At 40.2% G+C, this 9494-nt stretch overlaps 1 protein-coding gene across 1 annotated transcript in view; it reads right to left on the reverse strand.

Moving 5' to 3' along the window:
* Positions 1-8289, reverse strand: part of ZNF804B (zinc finger protein 804B) — a 512406-nt gene extending 504117 nt beyond the window's left edge. Inside the window, exon 1 of the mRNA XM_082692323.1 lies at positions 7942-8289. Within this exon, the coding sequence (XP_082548449.1) occupies positions 7942-8049 (108 nt within the window). The 5' untranslated portion in view covers positions 8050-8289. The remainder of the gene's footprint in view (positions 1-7941) is intronic.
* Between the last annotated feature and the right edge of the window lie 1205 nt (positions 8290-9494).

The following is a 9494-nucleotide window of genomic DNA, read 5'->3' on the forward strand; positions in this document are numbered from 1 at the left end:
GGTAGATATTAAAGCAAGAAGCATTACTATGAAAACAGTGACCACTTAATCCATCAGTAGAACAGTATACTTTCTCAAAGATTCTGGTGAACTAAATTGGGAAAACAGTCTCTAAGGAAAAGATGTCTTCATGGAGATACTGGCGGGACCAGTTAAATTCCATCAAAGCCCTTTTTCCCCCACTCCCTGTTGAAATCAATAATGAACCACAAGCTGTGCTCAGCTCTGGGGACATAAAGGTAAAAGCAGACAGGACCTCAAGGATTTCACATCCTATGACTGAAATGGAGACCAAGAAACAACTCCAGTTCAGCAATAATCAAGGTAAGCAATGGGTGTGGTGGCAGCCTACAAGAGAAGGGCCTGACTCATGATAGGGAACTCAAGGTCAAATCACATGAGGACTCAACTCTTCAGTGAGGTCAGAAAGAATATATAAAACACGATGCAAGCAATGAAGACAGTGAGAGGATTTGCGCCAGAGGAACAGCATGTGCAATGGAATAAAGGTCTAGACATACCCATCATAGTCAAGAACTCTGAGTAGTTTGGACTGGCTACAGCATAGGATCAGGTGGAAAAAACAGAGTTAAAGGCACCGATAGGAGCTGGACCATGAAGACTCTTGATACCACCCAGGGACTCTGATCATTTTAAAGATAATGTGAATGGAATTCATATGGCCATCAGGGTATCTCTTGACTTCATGTTTAGATGAAGCCAATTAATAGGAAGGGACAGAACTCAGTGGAGCTTCCATCCCTTCTATCCACGTTCCCAAAAAAGGGGCCCAGGGGTTATTTTCTGTTTAGAATATGATATTTATTTCATTCACAAAGAGGAAACGCATCTAGCCTTTGCTTGCCAAGAAAAATGTTAGGGAATATAATTATTCATTGCAAAATGGAGTTCTGGAAAGGACATCTGTGTGTGTGGGGAGGTACTGACTGGATCTGTTGCTCAGGAGGTAGATGGGACAAGTGAAGTACTGAGTCATAGCTGTGGGAAGGTGGGCAGGGGAAGAACACTGGTAGGTAGGTTCTGAATGGAGATATGGGGGAAGCACTAAATTCTGAGCTGGAGATGAACGTTAAATGTGATGGTGAACAGAGAAGAAACTTGTACGCTTCGGTTGGAAAGCAGACAGAACAGCGTGGTTCTCACCATTTGTGGGGGTCTGTACCTCTAGAGCTAGACATACATGCCAAGCTTTACACATAAGGCAAAAAAAGATATGGAAAAAAAATGATGATCCTTCTAATGAAAGGATCAATGGCAAGAAGAATAACAAACAGGGAGGGAAAGGATTATTTAGAAAAAAACAAACTGGCAGTATCCGTTTCAAAATAAACTATATCCTGCCACCCACACCCACACTGAAGTGAAGTAAAATTTGCCAAAAGGAATTTGCCAATTGTCAAAGCAAAAAATTGGCAGCCCTAATTATACTTGAGACAAATGAACAAAGTGAATACTCCCAATTCCATGAATCATTGTCAAAGCTGTCCAGTACAATCCTGAGCGGCATCCTTATATTTAGTCCATATTTCATTATTTATTTATAGCCTGACTTACACGTTCACAACAGAACTAAGCCATCTGAAAGAAATATTATACACTGAAACAATAAAACATACATTTAAGAGAATGAGAGCAGTGGAAAATAAAATTAAAATAAAAGCTGAACTGGGAATAGGAGATGAATGGGGTGGGGACATCGTGTTGTTTGGGATGCCAACATCAATCCCTCCGGCTTTGCTAAGCCACACATTTGTCTCTGAGTTTCCTACCAGCCAAGGAAGGAAAGAAAAAAAAAAGCTAATTCAATAGCTCTCTTTATCTATGAGGAAAGTCTTTTAACAGTTTTTCAGATATACATTTAGATTTTAGGTATCAAATTTGAATGAAAGAAGGGATTAGTTCAATACGTGTTATCAGGGGAATGAAACATCATACATGGGTAAATATTTCTAAAAGTCCTTTTTCATTTTGTACGCTATATAATATTCTTTTGCATTTTTTTTCTCTTCAGTAACCCAACAAGGTCTTAGTAACAAGTGAGAATATTGTCTAAGATATAATGTGATTCATCTTCCCAGAATTTCTTCTGAGGTTCGATAAATACTTCCAAAGTAAGAGAGACTGTGGAACTTGGTGACTGGTCTATTCCTACCATCACCATAACTACACTTTGTCACGAAAACATATCAAATATTTAATTTCTCACTCCACATCTTATCCACTAAGTAAACCTGACTCACAAAATCTGTCTACCAAAGGCTGTCACCTGTCAGTTTATAAGGATTACCTGAAAAACTGTACTTTTTAAAACCAAGATATTTTCAAGCAAAGTAGCACTTTTACTTCAATTTTTATTCGAATTACTTTCTACAGAATATGTATGTGTGTATTAAAGAATTATTCTGACGATGTGTATTTTGAGCAAACCAAGTTCACGCTGAAAGACACTTCCTATAGTTATTTGAAATATGTATTACTCTTCCTGCTCCTTGCTCCCTACATCGCCTAAAACCTACTGATACTTCAAGCTCTGTCAATACCACATGAAAAGTATGTATCACAGTGCATATGCATTAGACAACAAAGATACCATAGCCACTTGTTCAACTACAAGTGATCAAGTTATATGTCAAATGCCATCATCATTTAATCTCCATGATGCCAATATGTTTTATTTTTAGTTAGTTTCCAAATTATGGAGCAGAAATTTAAAATATAGGTCATCTTTCCTGTATGTCTAAAAGAAACAAATCAAAGGATTTTATCTATCACATTTTAATTATGAAATAAGTGTAGGACAACCTAACAAAAGTCATAAACTATACCACTCAAATACTCATTTGATTCCTCTTACCACAGGAACCTTCCAAAGGCACAGAAACACAAATTTAAGACCTAAAAACTTGACAATTCTTTTTGAAAGCATAAATGCCAACTACAAGTTTCTGAAATCACTTAGTTGGGGAAAAGAAGAAAGGGTTTGAAAATTGAGAAGAAAGGGGGTTGCTTGATTCAATATTTGTCATAACAAAGAAAACATGTATTATAAGAATCATACCTCAGTCATCTTTATTGGAAATATCTACAAGTTTCAGCATAAAAGGCAGTATTAGCCTATTCATGAATTCCAAAAGAGGACACAGGTGACTTCTCTATGGGAGACTACATCTTCATAATTATATTTGGCACATGAAAAGCATATCAGTTTGAGATCATTTTTAGATGTGTTTAACATGTACTTAGTGAACATAATGAAAATGCACATAGAAGAGTATAGGCATAAGAAACAACAAGGTTGGGTCTGCACTCATTGCTTCATAAGGAGTTCTCTGAAGAGATGTACCTTAAGGCAATTTGTTTCTACTGCTTAAATGCAATGCATTTTTAATTTTTAAAAGGGAACTTTCTATGATTTTTTAGTCCATTTAAAATGCTGGTTTCATTGTATGCCACCTCCGTCCACTAGGCAGTTTAGTCAGATACATAATTCAGAATAAGATCACTGAACAGAACAAAATAAAAACAACAACAAAATCCAAGGATCCTGATATGTTGCTCAGGTGAAAACCCCCCAAATTTCTTCATATCCAATGTTTTGGGGCGGTGGTAAGAGGCAAATCCAGAAACAGATAGTTCTAGATATCTAACTATGACACTTTCAGAATAAGACTTCTTAAGCTGTACCCCCCTACATAAGCTTCAAAAACTGGTAATAAGCTAAATGTGCACCACGGATAAAATATACAACTATGATTATTATTAATATTTCATCAATTGGAAACCTGAATGGTAGTCATATTATTAACCACACACAAATTAAGTAACAAACCATACATGAATCCAAATTTGAAACAGTATTTGTCATTACAAAAAATAACTAAATAAATTCAAACATATTTTTGGCACTATGTAGAGGATATTATTTGCTTTACTGAAGTCAAACATGGTGATAGAAGAACTTAGAAGTCCACACACACACAAATGAATGCACCTATAGACTATTCTCTTAACGAATACTTCAATTATGGTAACAAAGTTTCGTGGTTAACATATTTGATGGTAAAAGCTGAATGTAATACATAGGTAACTTCTCAGGTTTGATGACTGATAACTTTGTATCTGTATGCGTAAGTGTAGGTACTGAGAATGGGTACATGTGTATGTTCACATGATACGGATTTATAAAGTTATCACTCAGTCATTTTATTTCAGAGTTGTGATAGTGCGGGAGATAAATATCCTAACATGTGAGGGGGTGCAAATTTACTTTCTAAAATTAGAGACTTTTACCATTAAGTACTATGTAGTACTCAATGGTGTACAAAGTACAATGTAGTTTACTCTGTCACTTTTCTTTTTTTTTTCTTTTATCTATTCTCGGATTTAAAGTAACATAAACTATCTCATCAATTATTCATATTCTAATTAGGATGAAAAGCAGTATGTTATTTTGTTCATATCAAGTCCCCAAAAGAAAAGAGATCCACAGACAAGACACTTGCACATGTTTACTTTGAAGACAGGAGCTGAATTTGACTCCAGGATTTCCAGTTTGCTGATCTGTGAATGTTTGGGGGTAAAATGCTCTATTTATCTCTCAAGTATCCCACTAAGTATCTATTAGAAGAACTCCATGCAATCATCCAATGTTTTCTAAATGAAATCCTTTGAAATAAAGATGTATATATATATAACCATTTCCTTTGTGCTGTCAGTTTAATACCATGTGTCCAGACTCTAGAGACTACAGGCATGTAATTGGAACATGGTAAATATATATAACTACGTTCAATATATAAGTGAAGAATTATATCCAGGAGATACTGAAATACTAAATTCATATTACCCAGATAGATATCAGAAGATATATATTTCTTGTAAGGATATGTGTATGTGTATATATATATATATACATATATATGTATATATATATATATATAATGGAAGGGGCTATATATATATGTATATATGTATATATATGTATGTATATATATGTATGTATGTATATATATGTATGTATGTATACATATACATATGTGTGTGTGTGTGTGTGTGTGTGTATATATATATATAGAAATTCTCCTTACATCAAAATGGAATTGTAGCTTGTCTCCTTTCTATAATGAAGTTACAAAATAGTCTCATTCGATAATTGTGTTAAGTGCTATCTTTATACAGCTCTATTAAAACAGGAAAGTATGGATTAAAATAGAAGAACATTTGGATTAAAAGAGTAAGAACCAAAGTTGAAGTATTGCAGACCTTAATAAGACTGAGTTAAATCAACTAATGACTGTATCCCACTTCAGAGTCCCAGATAAACTGAGTCTCAGTGAGTGGAAATAATCCAAGTCAATGATGTAGAGGTTGATTGGAGACACTCTGAGCACAAAACTTGGGAAGACATAATAAAAAGGTATTGCCAAAGTAGATATGTGCTTTAAGAAAAAAATAAATGACTACCTTACGGATCTGTGAGTTTAATATTTATGCTGATGACAAAAATCAATAAATGTCTATAAACCTTAAAGTAACGAGGGGTGTGTATTGCTCAATATAAAAAAGAAATGATACATCACCCCCGTTTTTAGCTTCATGCTTTACAACCCATTAATAAAGAAGGTAAACATACAGTCATCTAGGAAACTATTATTTAGGAAACTATTATTTAAAAACTAGGAAACTATTATTTAAAAGCTCAAGAGTCTAGGCTCCAGAAGGTAGAGACCTAATCTAATCTAGGAAGAAAGACCAAGTGTCATGTAACGTGAAGGCCATGACTTGTCTCAAAAACCTACCTGTGACAGAGAATGAATGATCAACAATTTTTCACACACTGTCTATCTCATGTGAGAAACTACTGAACCCTTGAAAAAGTCATTCAAATTTCATAGTAAAATGTAAAGAAAGACAAAATAAATCAGGTGTAGGAAGTCCACATACAGACGAACTAGGCTATTTTTTGAATGCTGCCAATGTAATTTAAGTACACTTAAATGTGTAAATATTGGAGAGAACAATCCCATGAGTCAAAGTATAACAACTAGGTAAAAGTAAATGAATTAGTATTTTATAAAAATGAGCCCAACAGTGAATGGGAATAGTGTCCTGTGGGTGTAAGCCCCTGCTCAGCCCACAGAGCCATGTGGATTACGGGCTGTCCTGTCATAACCATGTTCATGTGTCCTTCCCTGGGGAATCCGTCAGGCTTCTGGGAGATGAGTGACCACAGTGGAGAAGGAAGGACCCCTTCTGACCATGTGACAGAAATTGCTTCTACTAACCCTTTAGATTTTGGAAGATTAATTCCATATTCTAACAAACTTAAATAGAACTGAACAATATAGGAACTATGAAGTAATTCTTCCTTTATCCTGTGAATTATTAAGGCATATAGGCTATAACACCTTGCCCAGTTCAGATTTCCATAACCAAAGAGAGGGTTTCGGAACACAGCCACAGAGATTATCAAAGTGTTGAACATTAATACCTTGGAGAAAGGAGGAATATTCTAGATTTTCAAGATGAAATGAGCTCAAGGAAAAACTCGATAGATTTAAGTTGGCTAGAAGGAAGATTCTGACACTGTGGGTTCTTAAACATTGAGGTGGTTTGCTGAGACTGCAGAAACTCCAATCCTGAGAATCTTTAAAAATAGAAAGGATTCAGACCAGCTGCTCAGAAGGATTGAATGTGGGCTTTCTTCAACTAAAACTCTCCAAGACCCCTCTAGCCCTCAGAGTCTAATTGTAAGTGCCAATATAAACAGTATATTCCATTCTAACACTTCTGCTTCAGTACCATGTAGTTGAGGGGGTGGGAGGGATCACCGCGACCCACATTCACAGCGCATAACAACATGTGAGGCACTAGCTTGTCATAATTAGGAGTCCTAGTGGTATCTCTGGATACGTGGACTTTCTGATTTAAAATTTCTCTTGCAAATCACATATAGCACTTAATCAAAAGTTTTAAGGATATATTGCAGTTTTGAATAATTCATGCTAATGAAGCATTAAAACATGATGAAAAGTGCAAAAAATAAATAAAAATCAGGCAACTTAATTTCTCCTTCTTTATATCATCCAGACGTAAAATACTGGTTTTTCTATTAAACTAGAAAACTTGTCCCTAGTCACTTAATAATCCAAAACTTTTCCCCTAATATATCATGACATTTTTTGAAAGATATTTGAATCTGTACATTAGCCCATAGCATGAACCAACTAATAAATTAATAATATATCGAAGTCCTAGAGTATGGTCAAAATTATTTTACAAAAAAAAAATACTTGAATAAATCAAATAGTAAACTAATTTGAATAGTGCACTAAATTGAGTGATCACTCCAATTGTATGTAAATACATTTGTACCTAATACCACAAACCATCCGCTTCATATTTCCACAAAAGACTCTGGCATTCTTTAAAGAACATGCACAGTTAAGCATTAGGTTTAATCAAGAGTTGGCGTCCAACACCTTTCCATCTGCCAGTACCTTGATGCAAAATCTTGAAGAAGTTTATTTTCTTATAAAGTAACGGCAGCATTTTTTTAACTAATCTCAACTGACGACTTCCCAAAGCATGGCTATAAACTGCCACTCAAACTTTTCTACACTGCCCAAATCAGTAGATTCATAACTTGACATAGCACACAGGAGCTACCCTCACAGCCCTGCAGTTAACTGCATTCGGTAAATATTTGCATCCATGGTACTACAGATGCTAATGACTGTGTTGAACATACACATGTAAACACACACCCCTCCCTGTGTAACAGCCTGTCAATAAATTGTAAAAACAGACACAATATCATCATGGGTAAGGTGGATATGCATCACCCACTCATTGTAACAGGACAATATCTCTTTTTGTTTATCTTGATTTTGAACGTGTATGTGTGTGCGCGCAGGTTACCGGAGAGGGAGATCCGTTCTTGCAGAGGGGCCCTCTGAAGACTCCTTTAATGCCCCGATAGTGCCCATTGCTGAGATGTCTCGAACTGATGACCAGGTAACAAGCCATGTGGGTCCAAGCAGGAGGCGCAGAGTCTCAACTCCTCACCAGACGACCAGGCGCGGAAAAGCGGGCTGGTTTCTCAGCAGCGACAGTGACTGCCACCTCCCGAGAAGAAGCGGCCAGCGGCAAGCAGGGGACGCGGCGGCGGCGGCGCGTCCCCGCTCCTCGCCCCGCGCGGGGCTCCTGCTGCCGGCAGCAGCGGCTGCTCTGACGGCGGCGGCGGCGGCAGCGGCAGCCACACAGCACTTAGGGGACCCGGCGAGCCAGTCCACATGCTGCTCTGACGAGGTGGCTGCTCAACCGCGGGCCGGCGATATAATTTTTTTTTTTTTCCTAAGGACAACTTCCTGGGTCCGCCGGGGAATCAGGAACTCCTCCGCCCCCTTTCCTCCCGCCCCTCGCTTTCGCACCCAGCGCACGCCCCGGGATGCTCAGGCGCGGGTCCCCGTCACCTGGCCGGGGGCGTCCGCGGGCTGGGCTGCGGGCTGCGGCGCTGGGCGGCCGCCGCAGCAGCAGCGGTGTGCCCGGGAAAGTGGCCGACGGTCCTGGGGAGCGCCACTCCGCTGCCCCCGCTGCAGTGGCGGGGGCGGGGGCGCAGGAGGCAGCGCGTGGGCTGGGGTGAGGACCGGGAGTTGGGGACGCGGCGACCTGGGAGCGGGAGCGGTTAGCCCCGCCGCTCGGAGCTGTCGGCTGAAGGCGAGGGGCGCGCCGGGCGGCCGCGCGAGGAGGTGACAGCTGCGGCGGCCGGAGGCTCTGGCGGCTGCGGGACGCACCGCGCCGGCATCCTGCCTTCCGCCTCCCGGGGCCCCTGGTCCCTCTGCCCCGTCTCCGGGCCAACTTTGCGCGGGGTTTGGGGGCGGGGGCCCGGGGCGACTGGGGCGGCGGTGGAGGAGCGGAGCGGGAGGAGAGCGTTTTCTTCACTCTTTCGCTGCCTGCTCGCCTTCAGCATGTTTCAGCGCTCGGGCTGCCGGCGGCGTTCGCAGAAGCAACAGCTCCCCAGCCGGCTGGACCGACGAGCTGTGCACCCCAAATAAGGCAGACGGGTTAGATGCGCTATGATAGGTAACGGATGCAGGAGGAAAGAAGTTTTAGATAGGAAACTTGCATAAGGAATAGAAACGAAACATGCAAACGTGTGTGTGTGTGTGTGTGTGTCCAGAGTAGAAACGGTCACCTACGAGTCTTTAAGTACCTATAAAGAGGCAGGTTTTGGGGGTTTGTAGAGGACGTTTGTGTCTCCACAACCCTCAACAATCATCCCTCAATGGTGCTTCTTGACCGACGCTAGATCATTTACCGTAAATAAAGCCACCAGGGAGCGAGCCGCACCAAGAATAAATGACCTGTGCAGCAATGTGTTCTGAAAAGAGAAGGAAGGCTTTCTGGAGTCGGGAGACAAGTGGGCGCTCTCCACCCCGCGCTGACCTGGCAAGGTTCTGCGACCCCTCTGG

The sequence above is a fragment of the Mustela nivalis genome, assembly GCF_964662115.1.
Source record: "Mustela nivalis genome assembly, chromosome: 12".
Lineage (NCBI taxonomy): Eukaryota > Metazoa > Chordata > Mammalia > Carnivora > Mustelidae > Mustela > Mustela nivalis.